Source organism: Pelobates fuscus, chromosome 2 (assembly GCF_036172605.1).
Source record: "Pelobates fuscus isolate aPelFus1 chromosome 2, aPelFus1.pri, whole genome shotgun sequence".
NCBI lineage: Eukaryota > Metazoa > Chordata > Amphibia > Anura > Pelobatidae > Pelobates > Pelobates fuscus.
Genome location: NC_086318.1, coordinates 428249996 through 428277651, shown reverse-complemented (window position 1 = coordinate 428277651; position 27656 = coordinate 428249996). Strand labels below are relative to the sequence as shown.

The 27656-nt window shown below is 39.9% G+C and overlaps 1 protein-coding gene across 3 annotated transcripts in view; it reads left to right on the top strand.

Moving 5' to 3' along the window:
- CDC42BPA (CDC42 binding protein kinase alpha) overlaps positions 1-27656 on the top strand; it is a 192911-nt gene that overhangs the window by 33950 nt on the left and 131305 nt on the right. For all 3 annotated transcript variants that reach the window (XM_063444058.1, XM_063444060.1, XM_063444061.1), the window contains exons 2-3: positions 17447-17538; positions 23627-23710. In XM_063444058.1, the coding sequence (XP_063300128.1) occupies positions 17447-17538; positions 23627-23710 (176 nt within the window). The remainder of the gene's footprint in view (positions 1-17446; positions 17539-23626; positions 23711-27656) is intronic.

Here is a 27656-nt window from a genome sequence, read left to right as displayed (position 1 = left end):
TGGTCAGCATATTTGAGGGCAGACCTATAGGCATTGCTTGGGTTTTGGTAGCATTAAGTGCATAGTAGGAGACCGCTCTGTATTCTTTAATCACGTCTAGTAAGGCTGACAGGGATTCCTCTGGGTGCGTTCGGTATAGCAGAATATCATCTGCAAACGCACTAATTTTAACATGGGTGTTCCTTAGTCGAGCCCCGTGGATATTAGGGTGATCCCTCATAGTTTGTAGTATTGGTTCTAACGCTAGGACATACAGCAATGGTGAGAGAGGACATGAAGTTTGGACATGAAGCCTCCCTGCATCACCTGTAGAGTGCAAAGATTTGCTGGACGGTGGTAGCAGGGAATCCATATTTGATCAGCACTCGTTTCAGAAAACTCCAGCCGAGGCAATCAAGCGCTTTCTCAGCGTCAAGGGCCAGCAGTAAACTGCCCCGTCCAGGTTCCCTCAAGCTCTTAAAGCGGCACTGTCATGGCTGAATCCAGTTTTTTTTTTTTTTTAAAACCCCCTCCTGACTCCACTACATCTAATTGTCCCCCTAGTCACCACCAAATGCCCCTAAGCCCCCCATATTACCTATATTTAATCTTTTTGTGCACGGACCTAGGTCCTGGGTGCCGCCATCTTCGTGTGAGTAAATCAAGTCCCTATGGGACACATCATCTGCCCACACTAGATAGCGCTGTGAAATTCCCGCGCATGGCTCCCACACATGTTATGTTTACAGTGGAGGTTAGGTTACAGTTAGTTATACTGGGTGGGTTTATATTATTAAAGGGACACTCCAGGCTCCCACACACATTAGGTGCACTGTGTAGGTTAGGTTACAGTTGGTTATACTGGGTGGGTTTATTTTATTAAAGGGACACTCCAGGCTCCCACACACATTAGGTGCACTGTGTAGGTTAGGTTACAGTTACTTATACTGGGTGGGTTTATATTATTAAATGGACACTCCAGGCTCCCACACACATTAGTTGCACTGTGTAGGTTAGGTTACAGTTATACTGGGTGGGTTTATATTATTTAAAGCACACTCCAGGCTCCCACACACGTTAGGTGCACTGTGTAGGTTAGGTTACAGTTATACTGGGTGGGTTTATATTATTAAAGGGACACTCCAGGCTCCCACACATGTTAGATGCACTATGTAGGTTAGGTTACAGTTAGTTATACTGGGTGGGTTTATATTATTAAAGAGACACTCCAGGCTCCCACACACGTTAGGTTCAAAGTGTAGGTTAGGTTACAGTTAGTTATACTGGGTGGGTTTATATTATTAAAGGGACACTCCAGGCTTCCACACACGTTAGGTGCACTGTGTAGGTTAGGTTACAGTTAGTTATACTGGGTGGGTTTATATTATTAAAGGGACACTCCAGGCTCCCACACACGTTAGGTGCACTTTGTAGGTTAGGTTACAGTTATACTGGGTGGGTTTATATTATTAAAGGGACACTCCAGGCTCCCACACACGTTAGATGCACTGTATAGGTTAGGTTACAGTTAGTTATACTGGGTGGGTTTATATTATTAAAAGGACACTCCAGGCTCCCACACACGTTAGGTGCACTGTGTAGGTTAGGTTACAGTTATACTGGGTGAGTTTATATTATTAAAGGAACACTCCAGGCTCCCACACACGTTAAATGCTCTGTGTAGGTTAGGTTACAGTTAGTTATACTGGGTGGGTTTATATTATTAAAGGGACACTCCAGTTTCCCAGGCGTTCGATGGAATAAACCATTTATACCGTAGAAGTGCAGAGAAGAATGCAAGGTTAATACTATGAACTCAAGCATGCTTGGTATAGACGTAAGGCTTTGTGGAGCAGGAAATTAATTAACAGGTGAGTTTTTTTTGTATGACCTGCCTGGCTAGACCATCCAATTGGTTCTTATTGTCTGTTAAAATGTCATGTTTCTATACTCCTGTGAGTGTTTGTTACAGCGTGTATCCTAGTTACAGTAGTTTTGTTTTTATTATTTCATATTTTTGGACAGTCTGGAGTGTATTCATCTGGCGAAATGGTTAGTAATGGATTACTCTCCAAGACTTGCCCTGGAGAGGGGGGTTTATTCGCTAAGGCGGAAATTGTAGAGCAATGACTAGGGAATTGCAAATTCTAGGATAAAAATAGCCGCGTCGAGGAATGTTTTCAATCTGTCCATTTTGGCCTCTTGTCAGTGCTGCGTTATTCAGTTTGTTCTGTTCTTTACACATGGATGATGTGACTTCTCTTCCCAGTGGTTTATTTAAATCCCCACTGCTAAATAGTAACGGGTAAAAGTAATGAAATGCAGTGAAAGACGGGCGACTGCAGCCTTTTCCCAATTCGAATTCTTTTGATGGCTGTTTGTAGTTTTACATTGTATCTGAGGTCAGAGAGTTACCCAGGTACAATATTTCAATACTATAAAAATCGTTTGTTTTTAATGTAATTCTTGTCGCTTAATAATTTATTCTGAAATATCTTTGCCTTTAATGTGACAAACACATTTTTTATTATAAAAGTATAACCGTTTTAGAACAGAGATGCCCATCACACTGACAGCAGCCCAGAACAATGCCAGTCCCTCAGTTCTGTGAGCCACAGGCTAGCTAGAGGAAAAGGCTGGTACACACCCAGGGATCCATGCACTCTGTGTTTTTAACCCTTCCCTGCAATGCATGGCATGACAGAGGTTTGTAAATTACTTTTCCCATGTTATATACTCCCAGGGGATGAATAGGCTGTGAGTTAAGCTCAGTGTAAGCATATTAAGGTCCCAGGCAGGATGAGCGCAGAGCTAGCTGGTAGATTAGATGGGCCACTTCCTTGCGATAATTATGTCTTTTACAGTGGGACAAACTGCCAGCCCCCCCTCTCCCTTCCCTTCAACACATGGAAACAGTTTTAAAATTGGGGATTAAGGGAAGGTTATTTGTATATTGCTAAGATTTACCCCTCTCCCCCCCCCCCAGCAGTCTGCAGAGATATTCTACAAAGACAAACAAGTGTTTTTGTTAACTCGTTGAGCACTTGGTTAAGAATTCCTTTGCTAGTCTTGAGGCCTTATGTTAAGGTCCTTGAATTTCGTGTTAAAATGATGCGTTTACATACAGGGTTAAATAGTTTACCCTTGGAGAACCAGAGAGGTTGAAAGTATCATTACACTGTACAACAAAGACTGTGGATTTATTGAGGGCTAGCATTTGGTCATTCATAATGAGCTGCAAAGTATCAGTTTGAGTTCCCCTCAGAATTGGGAATTTGGGGGAGTTTCGAAGGAATTACAAATTACATCGTAGCCGAGTGCTAAATAAGCTGACTTGGAGAATTTATTTCAATTTGACCTTTTTGACCAAATGTTAGCATTTTGTTTGTCAGCTATCCAGTTATTAGCACATTGAATAAAACTTGTGTTTTGTGTTTAACCCCTTAAGGACGGAGACAATTGTCCAAGTTCTGAATTTTAGCTTCTTGTCTGTTTAACCATAAGTTACCTCTTTCATATTACGTGCACCCACACTTATTATACATCATTTTGTTCAGGAGAAATAGGGCTTTAATTTCACACAATTATAAATGAAACATATTTAATATGAATAAAATCTAAAAAGTGTGAGGAATTAAGGAATGTAGTTCTTTCCCAAGTTCTGCATGACATTTTAAATGTAAATGTCTTAATGCTGTTGGCTTTTACTGCAATAAAATACACCTTTTGTATATGCTGTGATGTCCAACGAGTACAATTATGCCCCCCGTGTACAGATTTCATGGCGTTTTGGAAAGTTACAGAGTCCAAGGCTTGCCCATTTCAGTTTTTACACATTTGTCCGATTGCCTATGTTGCCTTCGAGACCGTATGGCAGCCCAGAAATGAGAATTACCCCATCATGGCATACCATTTGTAAAAGTAGACCAGCCAGGGTATTCAAAATAGGGTATGGCCTAGGGTGGCCACTTAGTCACAAACCCTGGTCTAAGTTAGTGTTCAGATTTGTTCTGTTGTAAATATATGTTTCACTGCTCTAAAACACTTTTTTGTGTTCAGTGAAGTCTACAGAGAGTACAACCGTGCTCCATGTGCAGGTTTATAGGGGTTTTGTACATTTACGGTGTCAAATATAGGGCTTGCAAATTTAATTCTTAGGAAATTCTGCCTGCCCAATATATTATTATTTTTTTTAATTCCAAGTGAATTTTGATATAAAAATATATTTAATTATATATTAACATCAAAATATACTTTAATGCATTATATCATTTATTCATATATTATATATAATATATATGTCTGTATAACTGAATTTTAGTGGGTACTTTTACTCATTTACAGGGATCTGCAAGCTGATGCCTAAATCCATTGAGTGACCATCCTCTGCCCACTGCAGGGCATTCCACTAACTCATCACAGCCACTGCCACGAGGAACTCATTATTCCTTATCTACTTAACCTGTTTAGCTCATTGAATCTCTTTCGTTGGAATAGAAATTGAGTGAATTTAAGCTTGTAGTGCTGTGTTTTGTTATTCCGGTTAGAAACGGACTCTCCACAAGGAATTCAGAGGGTAATTGGGAACATATTGCATAATCCATTCTTATGGCTTATTCTAGTGTCTGTAATGGCTGGCTGCTGTGCCCTTAGCCACGTCTGACCGCACCCCCATATTCCAACGTCCCGAGCCGCAGAAATAATCATAGAGGAAAGGGCAGACAGAGGACAGGCTGGTGGAGAAAAAGACAACATGTACTGCACATTTATCAGTAGGGAGTAATACTGTTAGTCTTAGAGACACTTTTAATATTTTTTATATATTTCTGTATCTCTGCCATTAAAAGCATTACAAAAGGGAATTGTCTTAAATCCAAGCCGCTTCGTTTTGTTGGGAACTTATTGCTGTTCCTCCTGGGCAAGACCTTCTTCTCCAGGTGGACGACTGTGGATTATATCAACACCCATTCCTCCCCTATATCTATACCACTCTAGACCAGTGATTCCCAACCCAATCCTCTGTGGACACCAGTGGTCCAGTTTATTCCAGTATCCTTGTTGGAGCAGATTTGGGGAAAGCCCTATTACCAGACTGTTTGGCCTTCAGGATTGGGTTGGGAAGTACTATATGGTTGAAAATGTCACAACTGGTATTCTTTCTCTTTTGTACGGATTGCAGACCTTATTAATGTGATAGTTTGTTATTTTTTATTTTATTAAACATCACTAAGCAGAACTTAAAAGTACAGTGGGACAGTTTAAATTTTCAGTTTTATGAAAAAAAAATATTTAAGGAAGTAAAATAGGGAGGAATAGGAAGGCACAGCTTGTTCACAATCTTCTGAATGGCCAAAGTAATTCTCCAAAAGGTTTTTCACAAAGTTATCGATCAACATGCAAAAGCTCTCAAAGGGAGATGATTTTGGCAAGCTTACCTCATATGACTGCAGGAGCCATTCAAGCCTACACCGTGGTCAGGTAAGGTATTGACCATGGGTCAGGAGGGGGCTTTTTATGAATCATTTGTAATAACAACTTCAGCCAATACCTGGTCCATTAAATCCATTTCCTATTGGCTCCAGTCCAGACCTATCGAGACAGAGTAGCTACAGAAGATAAACTATTTTGTATATTGTCTTTTCTAAACCATTAACAGTTATTTACCAAACTCTGAATATTTATAACTTAAATCCAAATGGAAAAACTGAGACGAAAATAGCTGAATTGCAAAGATTCTTCAGCTTAGCCATAGTCCCAAGTTTTGCAATTCAGATTTAATTCACAATTATTTGTCTTTTTAGTGAATGACCTTGTTTAGTGTCTAGTCTCAATGCTCCATTTGTGGTTATGTCCGTCATGTTGAATAATCAATAGAGTATTTGACTGCCGTTAGTAAAACTTAGGGTGCTATTATGAACTTGTTTCTAGTTAAAAGATAATCATCATTAAAAGTCCTATAAACTGATGTAATTAAAATACGTTGTTAACGAGGAAATTACCAAAGTCCCTTTTTACTCCTGAGTGTATGTTGGTTATGTGTTTAATATTGCTTTATCATGACCCAATTCTGGAGCTTGGTGAACATGTTTCTATTTGCAATGTTCCATAGTCGCTCTTCCATGATCATTTCTATTCTGGGGCATCACTTCGCCAATCACTATACTATGGTTTAATATAAATACAGTGGTACCTCGGTTTACAAACGCCGCCTCGGTTAACATCATTTTTGGTTTACAAATGAAAATCCATTGAAAATAATGCCTCGGTTTACAAATTTATTTCACAATACAAAGCAAGTTTCCCCAGGATGTATTGTGCCTGGGAGGTTTATAGTGCCGCCACTGTGCATGCTTGAGTCTGTGGGTTAGCACATGGCATCGAGTGTGGAGGTGTTGGAGCGGCTTTTGCATTGAGGTTTGGAGCCATTCTGGAAATTGTTTGCAGTGGTTTGGGGAATTTTTGGAACTTTTTGGGTGCATTTCTCAAGCGGTGGAAATGTAGGGAGCTGAGCTTCGTCGTTTGCATGCCTTTTACTGTGTGTTCTGCATTGTGGGTTGGTTTCCATGCCAGCTCATTTTTACTTTTTTCTGACCTCCAGAACGGATTCATTGGTTTTCAATGCATTCTTATGGGAAACCGCGTTTCGGTTTACAAATTTTTAAACGTCACGGAGAACGCATTCAATTCGTAAACTGAGGTCCCACTGTATATGTTTTTGTTTTCTGTAATACGTTTTCCCCTTATATCAAGGCAGGAATTACTAATGTTTATATTGGCTTGATGTCAATGATGCTGGCGTTGAACATTTCATATAGTTTATGTTTAAACTACTGTATTTGCTCAATTCACATAGGACTCTATATTGGCCCCATTTTCTTTGTTTACCCTTTTATTCCTCGCGTCCACATCATCATTGGCATCGGCATTATATCTCAATGAAAATTGGGTATAATTAACCATGTGTAGTTTAATGCATGACTGTACACAAATTGGGTACTATATAGATTTTGTGATGTTTATTTACAATATTCACTATCTACAATCTGCAGTTTCCACTTGTAGATTGGCTTTCGGTTACCTGATATTACAGATCTACAAAGTTGTTATTTACTATCATTGTTGTGACTTTTACTGTTTTCCATATGCATTCTTTTATGCGATGCATTTTATTTTAATAAAACTCGTATTTGCTAATAAAAAAAAATGCTGCGGTGTTAAGCTCTGCCACTAGTGTCTTAATGATGTGTACCATTGTCTATATCTTGGCATTTATCACATTTTACTGTGAAATCCCAGCTCGCTTTGCCTTTAACAATAACATCGCAAAACCAAGAGTTGCGATTTAGCAGGAAAGCAGGAAGTCCGTGGATCTGGACTTGGCTTGTTTAATCTATGAACAAGTTTAATATTTCAGTTAGACACAAGATTTGGCCGGTTCGTTTGCATTATTAAGTAGTTTAATTTACGACAGGTGTTGATTTTGAGAATTGGCAGTGTTTGTCAGCAACGATCTCACTTCCAGATGACTCTTGGCAAATTTATTTCACATGTGAAAATACTGAATACCAACTACAGCATCTAGTTCTGTTCTACAAAATTAAGATATATAGTGTAAATATTGAATACCAGAGGCACGGACTCCAGGGGATGGGGTTCTGGACTCCAGGGGATGGGGTTCTGGACTCCAGGGGATGGGGTTCTGGACTCCAGGGGATGGGGTTCTGGACTCCACGGGATGGGGTTCTGGACTCCACGGGATGGGGTTCTGGACTCCACGGGATGGGGTTCTGGACTCCACATGATGGGGTTCTGGACGCCACATGATGGGGTTCGGGACTCCACGGGATGGGGTTCGGGACTCCACGGGATGGGGTTCGGGACTCCACGGGATGGGGTTCGGGACTCCACGGGATGGGGTTCGGGACTCCACGGGATGGGGTTCGGGACTCCACGGGAAGGGGTTTTGGACTCCACGGGATGCGGTTCTGGACTCCACGGGATGGAGTTCTGGACTCCACGGGATCGGGTTCGGAGTCCACGGGATGGGGTTTGGATTATTGCATTCACTGCTCTTCCCTTTGACTTTCTGATCTCTGCTGTTCAAAGAATACATTAACCATTAATACATGGACAATAAATGGTTGTTTGCCTGTTTGATGTGTTTATTATTCACTCGTGTCTTTCTATATAGATTATGAAATCTGCATGATGGTGGTTTTTATCGTGGACACTTATGTTTTGCGTTAGCTCCCACTCTAATTTGTTTGTCATTGAACTCAGTGAGTCTAGTGACTATAAGGATGGATCAAGGAGTAAAATATGATCGCATAACACTAAATGAACTGACCAGGACAGCCCGCTGCCGTTTCAAGATTCAATACCAAGATTCAAACTTGAACAGCGATATAATTCTCATTGAGCTGCATTGGAAAGCCTGTGATTGGACAGCCACAGAACGACTGGGTGGGGTTAGAAAAGGAGGACTTGCAAAGGCTGCAGACAAGAGAAGTGCAGTTTTTGCAAGCTGTTTTTAGAAAAAATGCATAATTAAATGCACGCAAGTTTTCATTTGGGGTATATCTACTAAACATTTACTTTTTATTTATTTTGTATTTGGGCAGTGCCGTGTCCCTTTAAAACAATGACTTTGAAATGCCAAGCATCGTTTTAACTTGTCTCTAGTTGCCGTTCAGTTCTTAGAGGACAGCATCAATACGGCTCCAAATGTTTAGAAGATGGTTGTTAAAGGTTAGTTTTGGTTTAAGTAAAGTTAGGGGGCTCTCCACTTTAGGGGTACAGCTGCTGGCAAGATGCTACGAGCACAAATGTGACAGTTTTTGCATAAAAATAAAAACTTTTACACAAAGTCAAGTTTGTTGTATATGCAGCAAACACATTATATAAGTGAATAGACAGATTATAAAACATATACTGCATATAAAGGTACAGAAATTAGAACCAGAAATTGTTACATCCATGTTTATTCCACAAAGATTCTCTGACATAAATATAGGAAAATAATATACAAAGAAACCAATGGTGGGAACAAGCCAGTAATGTATACACTGCTAAAACTGAATGTTCCAAACTTCGAATGTTAAGTGAATTATAATTGGTGTTTAGTTGGCAGTATAACATCGCAGTCCCGAATCATAGTAACCAGTATGGCCCAGTAGGGGTCCAGTGAGATTCTGTTTATTTCAAAGACAACAGCTGTTAAATTGTCTCAATAACACTGTCCAACTTGGCCTTGAGTTCATAGAGCCCCAATCTGTATCGAGTGATGTATCACCGCACAGTGAGAGACCTCTGATGACCCGGGATCCATATGTTCTAAATATGTCTATGTTAGGGATTCCTTGCTTTTTATATTTGTGTTTATTGTTTCTGGATAGGATTTAACTGAAATATGCTTTCAACTTATTTTAGATTGTGTGTTGTTGATTAGAGGGCAGTACTCCTTCAGAAAGGAATTTTGCTGGTCTAACCAATGCCTTAGCCTAGTGGAACCTTGATCATCCAGTTCTTAAGGATGCATGGTAGTGCGTGTGTTAGGATATCTCTGCATAAATGCTTGTGGGTTTGGGTTGCTAGTAATGGTTGTGTTTGTGTGGAACAAGTCCACACAATTGTATCTCTACTGTCTCTGCAAATGGTAAGGCTGGACTGACCACATCTCAAGTGCCAAATTTAGCCCAAAATGGCCAGTTTTTGTAACTTATTTTTCATGTTCTTTGTGCCCAACTGCAAGACACGGATGGCTTTACTAACACAACGATTTGTTTCTTTGGAAGTGGAAATACTGGCCTGCGAAGCATTAACGTTCCCATGTTTGTAAAGTATACAAACTGTCTGCGGCAAGGTGATTCGGCCATTAATACAAACAGCCCGGCCTATTCTACATTCTGGTTTATGTGAAGGCCAACTGTTTATGGATGTACAGGTTTAAGTAAACGTCTGTCAGGGTGGAGGTTTCCATACAGACAAAGGCTATAAAATATCTGTCCTAGGGTTTTAAGACTGTGTGTGTGCCTGCCCAGGGCTCAACAACTCCCAGCAATCTCAGCAAACCGCACTCCACGCACTCCATTCTTTTTTGTTTTTTTTGTTAAACCTTGTATTATTATTATTATTATTTGAATTCTTTATTTACTTCTCTTCTTGGAGGTTTGTTTGTCAAATTTTCAAAAATCCAGGTGTTGTAAAGTTAACACAATGCTGTAAAAGAACAGTTTTATCTGGTGGGCTGAAATAACATGGGTCCTCATAAACACATTAATGACGAATGCGATGTTAAAAACATATTATCTTGTCAAAGTTAGCATTATTGAGACGGCGAGTGAGACAGTGTTTGGTAGTAATTCTCTAGGAATCCCCATTAAATTGTCTGTACCAGTGTACTGAATCGGAGCTATTTCTTGCCTTCGTGCAGTTATTAGAGAGTTTTTCGTGGGTTTTGTTCCAATCTCGCGCTCACTGTTTACTGCTAAGTGAGTTGACAGACTTCCCTTGCCCTGGCGTAGTATTTGCTTTGAATAAACTCTCGCAGGAAAGTGAATCTGGTTTTGTCTGTTGTAATTACCACCTCTACACTCGCCAAACATCAAAACTCTGTCCTCTTGGTTGGGAGAACATTCCTGCTCTTAAATTACCGGTACATTTTATGTTCCCATTCAGAACTCTGCACGGTGGGAATAGAAAGATTAACTCTTTGAGTGCCAGAGAGAGGGGAACACTTTATTTAGCATTGTTTGGTGTGGTTTCTAGGGTGAACCAGTATTTTTTGGGCATTTGGTTGTTTCAGTTTTTGTGCTTTTGTGGGTTTTTAAACCCCATAATGGTCGGCTTGTCATTTGTTATATAACAATTTGTCTGTTCTCCCCATTCCTTCACAGTTTAACTTTGTACATTTTATGGGGTAATGCAAAAATAATAATCCAACAAATAATAAATTTATTTTGTAATATTTTCCTTTTCCAGTCATATTAACCCATTACAACCAGTGACGGTGTCTGACTTTATTAAAAACAAACAAAAAAACATGGTCTTCAAAAAAAGCAATAAGTTCTGTGCTGGGTCTCATCCCATTATATCGTGACAGTTCTATTACGCCAATTGCGACGACTGTTTTAACAACCACTAGCATTGCTAGGCATCAGCGCAGTGTCTTTTTTAAAGGGTTAAATTAAAAAGATTTCCCTCCTTTCCAGACAGAGAAGAGAATTTCAGTTCTACATACCTGTGGGATAGGGTGTACGTAGGACAGCCTGGCTGCAGTCCCATTGAACGGAGTTGGACACTGTGTGAGCATTCGCTCTGTTAGGTTAACAGGAATCGGCATCTTTTTCCTGGTGTCAGTAACTTCCAGATTCTTCCAAGCCGTGATTACAGCTATTGGCACAAATTGCCCACCATAAAATATACCAACGTCAATTAGGACACAAGAACCTCAGAGCTTGAAATGTACCACAAGGCTGTATCTTGTTTCCGTTTCGATTGTTTACCACAGTTTGCTTGGAGTTCTGCTTTTTAGATAAATGCAGAAACAATGTTACCAACATACATTACATTGTAATTTCCATATATCTGTTGGGTGGGGGGGGGGGGGGGGGGGGAATGCAATCGTTTAAATTCACGTAAATCTTGGTAAATAATCTGCAAAACTTCAAGGCTTGCAGACAGAGGCAGAAATTAGAGATGTAAATTCCTAGAAATGAAGTGATTTAAAAATAAATAAATTCCAAGGCCTCTTTTTCTTTGAATAATTAAACATCATGCCAAGCAGCACGTGCGTAGGAAAGACTTCTAGAATTACACCAGCATTGCGCAGTTTGTATAGGTCCTGAATTTCAGTCATTTATATATTTTTTCTCTTCAGGGAAAATAACTTTTTTTTCCTACGCAACCTTCAAAATTACTGGCATTTTACTTGAAATATGCATCAGTTCTTGGGATGTCATGGGAGTGCAGTGAGTTGCAGGTGTTATTAGTAAAACTTGTCAAATTTAGATATAAAGAATTTGTCAAGATTTAAGGTTTGGCCTGGAGGTCAAGTGATTGGCTGTCGTACCCAGAGCTTTCGGGTCTGAAACTTCCCAGAAGTGCATGTGGAATAATTGCTGTATATGTTGGTCCTCTCTGGATCATGTATGGGGGATATAGGCGTTGGCATATTAGCATTGATTTTGTTCTCTAGTAGTGGAGTAAGTTTTAAGTAAGTTTAGTGCTTTTATTAGAACCAGAGTCAGAATAAGGTCCATCTTTTAACCATAATTTGTGACTTTGACTTTTCAAGCATGTAATTGGATGCAAGTGCTCCATTTCAGGTGTTTCTCCAAGCACAGAAGCCATTTAGTCAGAGTTCGGTGTCTTAAAGATAGATTTTACTTATGTGAAGCTGTCCCTCGCAGCTGCCACCATCTTCATCCTGAGAACCCCCCCTCAGATCCTGGCGTTTCATCTGCCAGGAGCCATGTCTGAGCTGAACTCTCGCGCATGCATGGGAGCACAACACTGAGGTCAATGAAAGATCCAGTGGCAGCCTCCATAGATATTATCTTGCGATGAGCGAGACAATGCCTGAATCCCCCCACCATCACTTGTGACAGCGGTCCAGATTGAACAATAGTTGATGGTGGGACTCCACCTTTTGTCAACCTCAGGCTTGTCCGGTGAAATTCCATCTATGTCAGAATCCCTATTTCCTAAAGATTATATTGCCAAACCTAGCCATCCCATTATATTCAATGGGAGACATAATGTAATTGAGAACCCCCCGCTTTCATTAATTTAACTTTAGACATTGGCTGCAGATGTGATACCTTCACAGAAAGCTGTCCAAGTGCCTGAGATAGGCGAGATTATGCTTAGAAGCAGGCACACACTGTGCAAGTACTTGTACGGGAAAGGGAGAGCACAATGTTCTCCCTGTGACATATTTGAGGAATGGGGTGGTCTCATAGCTGCAGTGAGTTAAACTAATCAGTCCAGTTACATGAATGTGTTTAGGAGCCAGGACAGGGGGTATCATAGTGCTTATAGTGTCCCTATAGTGCCTTATAGTCAACTGCAACACCAAGCACTAATATAGGACTGATGGAGGCAATTTCTATAGGCCTCTATACACTTGCTGGATAATAATGATTCTGCATGGTGTGGTGAGATGTATGAATTGGTAGAATGTTGATTTTTGGGGTACAATGCCGGGAGAGACGCTGGGGTAGATAGTGAACTTTCTCGCATTATGTCTGAGTACTCTGCGGTCTCCTGGCTTCCTTCTCTTCTCAGTATAAGATTAGATGTGGTTAGTGGTTGTTAGATACAAGCAGCCCTGATTGTCTCACCGCAGAGAGCTCTTCATGGAAATACTAGACCTCGGGTGGTTTTCTTGTTGGGTAACTTGCAGTCTGTTCAAGGATTAGGGTCTAAGTTAAACAACCGTTTAATTTACTGAACACCCTGCTCTGGAGAACTAGTTTAAAATCCACAATGAGAAAGTATTAGAAAGTTAGTGTGCTTGTTTATATACAAAGATATTCGATACTACTAGATTCTTGGTATACGAGTTAAATTTGGTTTGAACATGACACCATTTGGGTTCTTTTGCAGAAGTTACCATTTTTATAGCTCTACTGTTTGTGACTTAAGAGTTATTTTTTTTTTTAACATGTTATGTAGTTGGATCACAACATGCGTTATATGTCTAGTGAGTGACCTACAGAAACGGGTCACCAAATGTTCATATTGGCATTGATAAGGGTCTGTGAATGTGCCACGGTGGCAGCACGGTTATTACAATACATGTCTGCACTGACACACTGTACAATAACATATCACTCCTTTGGGCTAATATGTCACCTTTTGATTACTTCCTCTCGCTGTTGTATCCCAGATCGCATTCTTTCTTTATAAGATCTGAACTATAACGGTTGAACTCTGGGTAAATGTTTAAAAATTCTTTGCAAACTGCTGTTTTCAGCAAAAATTCCTGGCTGCATATTTTTGAGTAATAATGTACAAGGCTGTTTTCAGAATTGTCAAGAGGTCTACACTCTTTTGATGCGATGCTGTGGTTTGGCTCCGTTTGGAATTAGCTGTGAAATTATTCAGCTGAAATTCTGTCACTGATTTGGCGTCAGCGTGCGCTACACATGCATTTGACCTAAACACATGATAAATGTATTCAGAAAATAATGAGCTTCATTATTAATTATATGGCTAATTTTGAATATGTGCACACAAGTAATACAAGCAATACCATAACGGTTGTCACGGGCCCGGCGGCCCTTGCACTTAGGGCCACCCGATGGGCCCCGTATCTTCAGGGGCCCGGTCAGCGCTGGCCATGGTATAGCGCGACCGGGCCCCTTTAAAAAAAAAATAAAATAGTGGTCACTTCCTACCAGCTCACTCCACGCGGGAGGAGCGCCCGCCCGAGAATGAAGAGGGAGAGCCAGCCACCCTCCTGCAAAGACAAGGTAAGAAACAGGAGGGTGGCTGGAAAATGAGCTCTGTGTGTGTGTGTTTGTCTGTCTGTGTGTATGTATGTCTGTGTGTATGTCTGTCTGTGTGTGTGTGTGTGTGTGTGTATGTCTGTCTGTGTGTATGTCTGTCTGTGTGTATGTCTGTCTGTGTGTATGTCTGTCTGTGTGTATGTCTGTCTGTGTGTATGTCTGTCTGTCTGTGTGTATGTCTGTCTGTCTGTGTGTATGTCTGTCTGTCTATGTGTATGTCTGTCTGTGTGTATGTCTGTGTGTGTGTGTGTGTGTAGGTCTGTCTGTGTGTGTGTATGTCTGTCTGTGTGTGTGTATGTCTGTCTGTGTGTTTGTCTGTGTGTGTGTGTGTGTGTGTGTGTGTCTGTATGTCTGTGTCTATGTATGTCTGTATGTCTGTTTGTGTATGTATGTCTGTCTGTGTGTATGTGTGTATGTATGTCTGTATGTCTGTCTATGTGTATGTCTGTATGTGTGTATGTCTGTTTGTGTATGTATGTCTGTGTCTATGCATGTCTGTATTTGTGTCTATGTCTGTATGTATGTGTGTATGTCTGTCTGTGTGTATGTATGTCTGTTTGTGTGTCTGTCTGTATGTCTGTGTGTGTGTATGTCTGTCTGTATGAATGTATGTCTGCATGCATGTATGTCTATCTGTATGCATGTCATTATGTGTGTATGAAGGTCAGTGTATGTATGTCTGTATGTCATTATGAATGTGTGTATGTATGAATGTCAGTGTATGTATGTATGTATGTATGTATGTCATTATGAATGTGTGTATGTATGAATGTCAGTGTCTGTATGGATGTATGTATGCCAGTATGAATGTATGTATGTAACTATGTATGTCTGTATGTATGTATGTATGTCTATCTGTATGCATGTCATTATGTGTGTATGAATGTCAGTGTATGTATGTCTGCATGTCAGTGTATGTATGTCTGTCTATCTGTCTGTATGAATGTATGTATGCCAGTATGAATGTATGTCTGTATGTCATCATGAATGTGTGTATGTATGGATGTCAGTGTCTGTATGAATGTATGTATGCCAGTATGAATGTATGTCTGTATGCATGTATGTCTATCTGTATGCATGTCATTATGTGTGTATGAATGTCAGTGTATGTATGTCTGAATGTCAGTATGAATGTCTGTCTGTATGTTATACATGTGTCTGTGTCTGTATGTCCTTAAGCATGTGTGTCTGTATCTATGTTAGTATGTGTCTGTCACTATGTACGCCTGTGTGTCTGTATATGTGTGTATGTCTCAGTATGTGTTTGTCAGTATGTATGCCTATATGTGTGTCTATTAGTATGTATCAGTGTGTGTGTGTGTGTATCTGTGTCCTTTTGTATCAGTGAATGTGTTTGTGTCTGTGTGTGTATTCCTGTGGGCGGGATTTGGAGGCGGTCTCTGTGGGCGGTTTTGGAGGCGGGCCCCCAGGGGCCCAGACCCTGAGCTCAGTTAGGGGCCCCAAAATTGGTGGCAGCCCTGCTAGTGAGAAGGTAGGAGTGTGGAAATAGGGAAAATTGAGGGTAGGGAGTGTGGATAAATGGTCTGTTGTATTAGTATTATGTATATTGTTTTTTTTTAGCAGCAGCAATAAAGGCACAGATTTTGTCAACCTGTTCCAATTTCAACAATTCTTAACACGTGGCCATTCTCACATGGTCTGTATAGTGTGATGCCACTTTGAGCATTTTGGATAAATACTCATTAATTCTTGTATACTGTTGATGCCTTTGATGTCACAGGCTGTTGAATAGATTTTAAAACATTCCCAAAACAGACTTCGTCATCTTTTTTTTGGATGGCATGGTCCCTTTAATGATTAATCTGTATCTTAAAAAGCAAAGCATTGGATTGGCTAGCATCATCAAGATCGGTCTCCTCCATGGAGGTGGGTCCAGCTGCGGCCTTTAATTTTGCATTAATCCACCTCTACTTGTCCGACAGTCATTCTGTACTTCACGTAATGTCAGTAAAACAAAGGACAGTCGCCCAAACAATGATAGTGTCTTTGTAGGTGCACCTTAACATGTGTGTCATGGTCACAATCCATCTAAAAATGTACAGCTGATGAACTTAGTTTGGAAACGTTTATACAATTCTGGATTGCTTCTTGCTGCGATAATGTCTTCTTAAAAGATCTGCGGTTTAGCCTTTAACAGCAGTCACTGTGTTTTAAAGAGAGACAGTCACTTCTTTTCAATTACACAAACCAATGAAAAAATCTCATGTGACGCTCAGTTTTTTAAAAAATGTTTTATTTATATTAAAGATTTGTCTATTGACATCACAGTCCAGTTCAACCTTGGATAGCCAAGACACACATTGCATTGGATGGGAAAAAAAAAGAATTGAATCTGTTTTTCCTCCATGTACTGTGTCCGATGACAGAGAATGGCACCATGGCTAATAAAAACGACTGACGGGGTTATAGGATAGAGCTAAATACCAGCTGTTTGGATTTCTATATTTAAAGGAACACTCTGGGCTCCATGACAACTTCATCGGGCTGAAGTTGTTGTGGTGCCAGGAGGTCCCATCAGGGTTTTACACCGTTAACAAATGTTTTAACCTTAAGTCTTGAAGTGTTGAATCCAGGGCCGTTTTGTTCTGCTTATTCCATTACGCTTCTGTCCAAAGCTTAAATCAGGAAGCCTTGGACAGGGGAACTTCTTATAGGCTGAGAGTATCCGATGAAGTTGTTATGGTGCCCGTAATAATTTTTTTCTATTACTTTTCAGACCTGTCAAAAACATATTTGTTAAATATGGACAGCATTGAATATTGTGGGAGGTGACCGTTTCCCTTTAACCCCTTCATGACAAAGGCCGTATCAGATCCCGTTATAGCTGTCCTGCGATGTGATGAAAGGGTTAACTGGTGTTTAAAGTTGTTGATGTGAGTTTGCAATTTCAATACTTTTGATAGTAATCATATTTATTTTTTTCCTCTTTGCAGCCAAACCATTTGCCATGAAAGTGAAGCAACTCCGACTTCATAAGGAAGATTTTGAGATTTTAAAAGTTATTGGAAGAGGCGCTTTTGGAGAGGTAAGGAAGATTTGCCTTTAACCTACATGTCATCGGCCCCCAATTCAAGCTTTATTCTGCTTGCTTACTAAGCAAGACTGTTAACTCTGTCATCCGAGAGAGTCAAGGCACCTTGTTGATCATTGCATTTTACATTTACTGTTCCCATATCTATGATGTCAACGTATATGAGAAATGACAGCAAATATGTAATGCGAAAGTGTATAATGGACAAAGAGTCTGTCATTTAGGAACGAGGTATTTATTGCCGTTTTTGTAAGGCACACATTTTCACACTCACACTGTCATAAATCGCAGAGGGCTGGGATAAGCTTTTCTCATTATTAAGCATGTTAACGATATGAAAAAGTATAGTGTAACGGATCACCTGGCACCCCGACTTGGTACCTCCGTTAATGGATGCTCCTAGTGCTTCCTGAGGACTCCAAGCACTCTGGCAGACACCATAATCACCGAATCCGAGAAACCTTTAAATTCTCCCAAGCGTATGAATGCTGTAGACCATTGAATAGGAACCATACGAATAGGCTTGTACTCCTAGCAGTCAACTGGAACAGCATACAATAAATCCTTCCCCCAATAATGAGACGACACATCACTTTGAGGTTAAAACAAGAACTCTGGACTGGCTCATCCAGCCTGGCTTTTATTACACTAATCCACATACAGGCCACACCCAGGGGGAGGCATAAAATAACCAATCACATACATGGTTCAGCCCACACATCCCCTCCCCTCAGATAACATTAAACTCAATTATCCGGTACACTTTTTCAGCCAAGTTCTGGATGTACCCCAAAACCCGGGGATACACCTTTAAATCCAGCATCGCTGGATAGCCCTTATTCAGGGGGACAACATATCCAAAATTCAAGTAATTCGGATGAATGGTTCGGGAGATATGGGGTTCCAAAGATTTGACCGACCGCATGGGTAAAGTATCCGAAAACAGTTCCATGCATTTTGGCCCTGCGGTCGGTCACAAACAAGGGAATGAAAACAGACGAATTGCCTGTGTTATAGAGCCTGGAGAGGGTTTGAATGAATTCCCTTGTTTGTGGGGTTCTTTCTACCGAACGGCGGGTCATTCGGTAGTTTCCATACGAATTTCTGGAAGTATGGAGGTCTCAGCGGTGTTTGCCTAGTCAAGTGTCCGATTTTAGTTCCAGACACTCAACGGCAAAACACCGCTGTTCGGTAGTTTAAGATGGCCGCCGCCACGTGTTTGTTTCCCGAATGGCGGCCACCCAGAGGACAAAGCATACATTACACGGATTGCCAATTACCCGTTTGCAACATTGTTGCAAACTGTAATTGGAGGCACACTTATTCCTGGGTGGTCTGGTTGTTCAGTAGTTTCACTCACTATAATAAATGGAGTGATTCTACCGAACAATCAGATGAATGCTGCATACATATCCCAGGTTAAACTTAATACACATATACACATATAATATTACAGGCAATATACTAGAATATGTATCACAGTCTTAAAGGGACAGTAGTCCCAAAAGTCCAAATATGTCCATAGATGCTGTTAAAAGGGCCAGTAGCAGCGATATACAGTACAATATGCCCCAAATAACCCAGGGGCCATAGTCAGCAGGTAGGAGGCTAGCAAACAGGCTTCTCCAGGGCCCAGTGGCGAGGTTGGTTTCGCCACATATAGAAACCGATAGAATGCTATTGCCGATTTTACGGTTTTCATGTTATTACGATTTGCAGCACGTGTTTTTCATACTCCACCCACTTTTCAAGACGTTTTTATATTATTTCACAGGTTTGTGTGTGTGTGTGGAAGGGGGAGCGGAAAGGCTGGGCACCTATACTCTTTCTCCCTAGGGGTGCATAGTTTGTACAGATGTGTTGCCAAAACAATCTAAGATCTTGGCAAATCCCAGACGGCAGGGATCCAACGTCCAAAATATATAGCTTCTGGCTCTTAGATTTTGTGAATAATTAACTCTTGTGATGTAAATATAACCATAATGAAAGTAAAAAAAATAAATAAATCATAAAATCTGATTGGTAGTCCAACATACTGGGTGAATATGACCTGGACATCCCCTGCAATAAATGGAAACAGACGCATCATATAAAAGGGATTTATGCACAGTAATAATTAAAGAGTAATCTATTTTTAAACTTTGTATTTGCAGTAAATCCACAGGCTCTACAGATTCTGCAGTGAGCTCAGTCTAGTCTGGAAGATGACGGAGCCAATAGTTATGCTCAGTTGAAGGGATACTCTAGCCACTGACACGTTATCCACAATATGGCATTTTATTTTTCTTAAAGGAACACTATAGGGTCAGGAACACAAACATGAAAAATGAAAGCACTGGATTGGCTGAGATCGTCAAGGAGGCAGGACGGGACCAAACGCTGCCCTTGCTTATCGGCATCTCCTCATAGAGATGCATTGAATCAATGCATTTCTATGAGGAAAGTTCAGTGTCTGCATGCAGAGGGTGGAGACACTGAATGGCAGTCACACTGTGCAGCACTGCCCAAGGAGGCACCTCTAGCAGCTATCTGAGTAGTGGCCACTGAAGGTGTCCCTAGGCTGTAATGTAAACACTGCATTTTCTCTGAAAAGACAGTGTTTACTGCAGATAGGCTGCAGGGACTGACTATACTCACCAGAACAACTACATTAAGCTGTATTTGTTTGGTGACTATAGTGTCCATTTAATCTGCAAATTAGCACTGATTGGTTTTGCTCCATAAGCCTGCATCTTCTGCAACATTTTGTTCTATCCCTGCTCCCCTCTCATCACCCCAAATTAATCATGAACATGTTATGGTTTAGGTTTCTGGGAGTTTAGTAGTTAAGTAGTTTAGCTGCGTTCTACAGCACAAGCTAACAGTTGAACCTGAGCTGTACCCGTAAGTATCCATACTAGTAATGAGACAAGATGAACAGTGTAATATATATATATATATATATATATATATATATATATATATATTTTTTTTTTAAATAAAAAACCTAACCTACACAGTGCATCTAACGTGCATAAAGGCCTGGAGTGTCACCTTAAAAAAAGTAAACCCACCCAGTATAACTAACTGTAACCTAACCTACACAGTGCACCTAACGTGTGTGGGAGCCTGGAGTGTCCCTTTAATAATATAAACCCACCCAGTGTAACTGTAACCTAACCTACACAGTGCATCTAACGTGTGTGGGAGCCTGGAGTGTCCCTTTAATAATATAAACCCACCCAGTATAACTGTAACCTAACCTACACAGTGCATCTAACGTGTGTGGGAGCCTGGAGTGTCCCTTTAATAATATAAACCCACCCAGTATAACTACCTGTTACCTAACCTATACAGTGCATCTAACGTGCATAAAGGCCTGGAGTGTCCCTTTAATAATATAAACCCACCCAGTATAACAAACTGTAACCTAACCTACACAGTGCATCTAACGTGTGTGGGAGCCTGGAGTGTCCCTTTAATAATATAAACCCACCCAGTATAACAAACTGTAACCTAACCTACACAGTGCATCTAACGTGTGTGGGAGCCTGGAGTGTCCCTTTAATAATATAAACCCACCCAGTATAACAAACTGTAACCTAACCTACAGAGTGCATCTAACGTGTGTGGGAGCCTGGAGTGTCCCTTTAATAATATAAACCCACCCAGTATAACTAACTGTAACCTAACCTATACAGTGCACCTAACGTGGGTAAAAGGAGCATTTCTGGTAAAGTTTGGATTCTGATCCAAAGCCTGTACCTTGTGAATGGACTCCCATTAACTGTGTGTTTGTTGAACTGATTCCGTATCGTGCTCTAAATGAGCCATTGGACAGTGTTGCCGGTGATTCCCACGATCCCCTGGCAGCTTGCTCTGCTTACAGACAAGCCGAATGCTAACCCGACAGCTCGACGATTGAGGACTGGTCATTTAGTAATTATCGAAAATATATTTCCTCCACTTAGCCATTGTTTGCTGGGCTCTTCGTACTGTTCTCATACTCATTAGAGTTTATCTTCCCCGGGCTGAGATACATTGTTAGGATCACGGTTTCATTCCTTTTCTGCATGGCAGTGGATTTTAAAGGGACTGCAATGATTTAAACTGGATACAAATGGCTGTAAAGTGTGAGCGTATATAGCTGTAAAAGACCTGTGCAGGCTGCTCACAGGTTTCTGTAGTACAGGCTCACTGACCGCTTTCTATAGTAACTTTATATATTTCACCGAACTACATATACTGAAAGCTCTGCCAGGCTTTATACCATGCGCTCAGCATTCCCAATGAAAACAAGGCGCAGGCTGTGATTGGCTGAATTAACCAAGTAGTAATTGTAGATTTGCATCTAAGAAGGGCGTTTAGGGGGAGGGCAATGTTTGTTTTTTCCCCCTCTATCATGGTTTTTCTTCATTGTCTTTTATTTTTTTCCTGTCCTTTAGAAAAAATAAATATATTTTTTAACACTGTTTTTGCTAATGTGGATATTCTGCAGTAACGATCAATTTTGTCCAAATCTGGGCGGCATTAAGTGGATGATAGTGTTTGTTGAAGCTCCCGCACCATTCAATGCCGTCCATATTTGGATAAAATTGAAATTAGTAATGTGGAACTGTATTCGCAAAAATGCAGTTAAGGAGGAGGCCGTGGGCACCCGGATGGTTAAACACAGAAGCATTGGCCAGGGGCATTGCAAGTAGCCGTCTAACGTTATAGCATAGAGCACACCTTTAAGTTTCAATCCCTTGAATTGGTAAAGAGGTGATACTGTCTTTTAGTTGTGCTTTCCTTATGCCTCCTGTTTCGTAATGATTATACTTCCTTCTTGTCACTTGTCTTTATATTTATTTATTTTTATATGTTTATTTTTTGGGAGCAGCCATTCTGTTTCCCTCTGTCTATAATGTCTGCTGTTTGCCCTACTGTGGGGTTGATTTTAATGATGGAGTTTAGATATACTTGATTGATAACTGAGCTTGACTTCTGTAAATGAGGATGGTAATGCCTACTTTTTTATGAAAACCTGAGCACTCAGGGAAAAAACAAATAAAAAGAGATTCAGACGCAGGGAACTATGTAGAAGCCGATTAGATAAAGTTTATTTTTGGTGACCGCTGCTTTAAGTTTTTCTTCTGAGAGCCTCTATCTCGGCTTCTTGAGCTGTCAGCAATTTTTAGTGTTTTATTACGATTTGTAAGTTCCAGAAAGGTGACAGTTCCCCTTTAAGAAACTCCCAGATGTTTATGCACCCACTGCACTGCTCCTGCACTGGGGAGGGTTATCTTACCATCTGTTTTAATTTAATTTTCATTTTAGAAATGTGGGCATTATTTCCTCTTTATGCTTTTTAATTAATTTGCATTAAATATTGTTCTTTGAAATGTACAAATCCCAAATCTTGATTTAAACATTACAGTTGTGATTAACTCATGTGTTAGCGTTTAAGGAATTCTAGATGGCATACAGTAGACTGACCTTGCGTTTCCTTAGAATTCTGCGATAACAGATTGTGTGGCAATCAGTGATGATATTACAAAGCCTTCATAGATCATGGGGCCCAGTATATGTAGGAGCTCCAAGCAGATTAGCGCTTGTACTGCTGAGATCTTATTAGCAAAAACAAAAGTCTAAACATAGTCTTTATAGTTCAACAGGGACCCATGACCTGTATGGCCCCAAACAAATTGGAGATACAGTGTTTGGTTCTGGACATTTAGGAGATGTATTTGTCTATAGTGAGGTGCCTTGGTAGGGCTCAGGAAGTGTAAGAGATCACTTTCTTAGTTTAAGCAAACACAAGGTACATACAGTAATAGAGCTACAGGATCCTCTTCGCATCAACACGTGTAGTAGTTATGTTTCTAAATACGGAATAATATTGATAGAGTTTAGTTCATGTAAGACTTAGTGGGTTCCGCTATAAAGCAACACATTCATGGCACCCAGTATGGTGAAGAATACTCCAACACTGGTAGAGTCCAATAAACAGACGAGTCTGGGCTGTGTGTACCAGCTGCCTTCTGTGTCTTTGTGTGTGTGTGTGTTTTTAAAATCTGTTGGTTTGTAGAAGTGTTTAACAAATGTTTCCTTGGTTTTACAGGTAGCAGTTGTCAAGTTGAAAAATGCCGACAAGGTGTTTGCAATGAAGATCTTAAATAAATGGGAAATGTTAAAAAGAGCCGAGGTGAGTACACAATTCTGAAAGTACTGTTAAACATTACGGTAATGAATTTACTATGAAACCCCTATTTTCTTAGTTGGACTCTCTTATGGGCAGTGATGACCTCATTGAGTATCTTCCAACCCAATATCCCAAGACTTGAAATGAAGATTACGGTCTGTTGTCTAACCTCCTGCATCCTCGTTCATTTCTCCTGCACACTGAGCCTTGGTGTGCCATCATTTAGCTTAGCCAGAACTATGGGCAGTCTACACAAACAGGATCCATCAGATGTTCCGACATGTAAATACAAATAGGACACATTTCATTTGTAGGTTCTAAATTTACTTTGCTAGTGGTCCCTTTAATAACCCCATACATTTCTTTTCTTCTTCAAATGATCTAGTAGAGGTTATCTCTATAGAATGTTTGTACACAAAGGGTTAAAGACGTCTGCCGTGAAATTTTGGAAATCTTTTGGTATTGTTGGTTCTTTCGTGTGTCCTCATGGTATGAAAAAGAATAAGTGCATTGAGTAAAACATAAGCGTGACCATTCGGTAACTAATAGCGCCATATTATGTTTGTCACAGTGTTAGATCCCTTAGGTCAAACATTATATTTGCACTCCAAGGGGTCCTAAAATGTTACTTGAGATTATTTGTCTCACCCTCCGCTCCAGGATTATACCCATGCTGTGGCCTATGGACACATTTGTAAATGTCCATCTTCTTGATTACTTATTGTTTACTTCTAAGGATATTTTCAAGTATATCTGTGCAGGTAAGCCCCATTTTATATGTTTTTATTAATTAATACGCGGAACGTTGAGCAGAAAAATACAAATCCTAATCCCATTTTTTCTTATAGACTTTTTCCTATCGCAGCTGTGTTTCCACCTCCGCCCCAGCCTAATGCCGTGAACGGGTAGAATGCTTTCTGTAGAGTTAGGTTTCTTTGAGTTGTTTCATACTGTAGTTGATTAAACACGTGTGTGGCTTCCACTCTGTGGGTCTCTCCATATGAACAGTGCCCGGCATTTGTGCCCTTTTGCAGATCAGTTTCCTGTACGCTGTGCATAGCACCAAGATGTAATCTGCACTGGTATGTTTATGCTTCATTGCAAATGATTAAATCTTAAATTTCACATCCCCAAATTCAAATAGGCTGGAAGGAAATTAATCAGTTGAAACCGGTTACCCAAACCCACAGTCAATTGATCCAGTGGAAAATATTTGAATTATCTAAGTCTGGAACATGTAGATTCACTCAGCAGGTTCCACATAACTAAATGTAGACTCGCAGATCTTGTACTGAAAGAGGCAATCAATTGTTTAAATTCTATAAATAGTGACCGATGCAACTCTTTGGCTGGATTCCTGTACACAGCACATCCTACAAGCTTGAGAAGGCATTTTTATTTATAAAATATTTTGCCAGGAAGGATTCATTGAGATTTCTCTTGTTTCCAAGCCTTTGTCAGGGTTTGACTTTTCTCTTTTACTCTTTACTTGTTTTATATATACCTAAGAGTGGTTGCTTCTAACACTTAAAGGGACACTACTGGCACTAAAACAATTGTAGTGTAATGAAGCAGTTTTGGTGTATAGATCATTCCCCTGCAGCCTCACTTCTCAATTCTTTGCCGTTAAGACCTAGTCATGCATTCCTACATGTGACTTGCGCAGCTTCCTAAACACTTCCTGTAAAGAGAGATCTAACATTTGAACTTCCTTTATTGCACATTGTATTTAATTTAGAATTGAGTATTACTACATTTACATTCACAGAGCAGGAGATAAAAACTTCTAAAGCAAGCTAACATCTGATTTAAAGAACCTTTTTCCCCATGCAGGTTGTGTGAGTCACAGTCAAGGGAGGTGTGGCCAGGCCTACATAAACAGAATCAAGGGATTTAATTCCTAAATGGCAGAGAATTGAGCGAGTGCAAGGGCATAATCTGTACACTAAAATGACTTCATTAAGCTAAAGTTATTTTGCTGCTTATATTATCCATTTAAAGGGGTATTCAAACTATTAACCCCAATTGGAATGTATTGTATTGATGATACACTATCTCATATAAAATAAAAATATACTAACCTTTGAAGTTCCTTATTTTTCTGCAAATTCACATGGTTTTGTAAAGTTTTTTTTTTTCTTTCTTTTTTTGCGATGAACTCTCCGTCAAACCAGGAAGCATTTGTCACCGGTCAGCCAATCCTAGCTTTCCCAGTGGGGCTGAACATAAGTCATAATTATGTGCTCAGCCGAGGTTTATTGGATATTTAGTTCAGCTCCATTCATCAGATAACATGAATGAAATTGCTGTGTAATCCGAGTAGCATTGTGTGGCTTCATTTTCCTGCAGAGTTCACGTATAATGAATAACATGCTTTCTGTTTTACCTTGGTTTTAATCACATAAAATGCAATCCTCAGTAAGAACATTGTGAATTTGCGTCTAATTTGCGTGAATTTTACTACAAAAAAACTAACAAAAAAAAATCACAAAAAAACCTTACACCTTCTCTCTATCCATCTTTAAGTCATCTGCAGATGGTCTTTATGGTACAGTACAGAAAGATTCACAATCCCTTTAATCCCCTGCTTTAATACAAGTCCGTTCCAGCCATGTGCAACTGGACAATGGATCTGAAATTCTTAGTGTCTGAGTGAATGACGGCCAGATGACCTGTGATCTGCATCGTACTCTGTAATCCAGCTACGTAGTCAGGGAGCAGCTTTGGCTAGACTGGCCAAATTAGCTTGAGAAAACTTCCAATCTGTTTTATCAACAGTTATTATTGTAGCACTGTGCGCCCCTCATTTTATTTTCAGACTTTGGTGAATATCATCGTCTGAAAACTGGAGTTAAGTTGTAAAGGTGTGCCTGCTTGTGCCATTTAATTTTTTAGGGTGACCGCACTACTTTGTGACTGTTACACCACATTTTACATGATAAACTGTAAATGTGTTAAATCTGGTGTTTATTTGTGGAGCTATCTTATTATATGCTGGCAGTATGTTTTGAGTACTGTTTCCGCCTCCGAGGTGTAATGTTGGTGTGATGTACTCCAGTTTGCAATTGGAACAAACATCACGAGTCAATTACACCATATTTTATATCTCCTAAAGAATATGTAGGTAACATTTATAACATATTATTGACTTGACTGGTCATCTTTGTGAGGTTCTTTGTTTGATAGCAGAGTCCTTTTTTACCAGACTACATTTGCAATTCTTTTTATACTATGTCAGCGTTAGTATAGTGTTGTGTCCACAGATACCTACTGGGCCATTCAATAAGTACCATAAAACATGCCTATTATAAGATCCGCTTAATATGGATTAATTAATATTATTTTATATGTGATGGTTTCAGAAAAATGTCCCGTTAACACAGCAGCCTAAATAAAGGTAACTAGTTATAGTAAAAGCTATTTCATAATTTATTAAGAATGATTTTGCCTTTATTGGTAGATACACATTGTTTTGTCGTCTCTTCAATAACCGGTTCCTGCTGCAGCTCTTTAGTCTATTGCTAAACAAGATTAGGGTTTTAGTTGTCGGGATTACTAATCTATAGAAATACAGCCATTCAAGTGCCAGGGGTTTTATATCACAACCCTGTTTGACCTTTTTATCCCTGAGACATCTAATTTGGGACAAGTACTCTTGGTCATTATTACTCCTTTGAAGCATGACTCCCATAGCTCTCAGCTATGGCAGAATCACTCACAGTACTCTGAGATTTCAGGGCAGGTAAGGAAATGAGGAAATACAGTAGGCATATTTAATGGCAGCCAAAAATGCAATAAAAATGTTTTTAAGCTATCCCACATTATTTTATTTTGGCACGGATTTATGGCTATCATTTTTTTTTAATATTGAGAATTGATCATGTATTTTTTTCGTGGAAGAACCCATTAGTTGCTGTAACTGCACAATGTGTGATTTGTAATAGCGTAC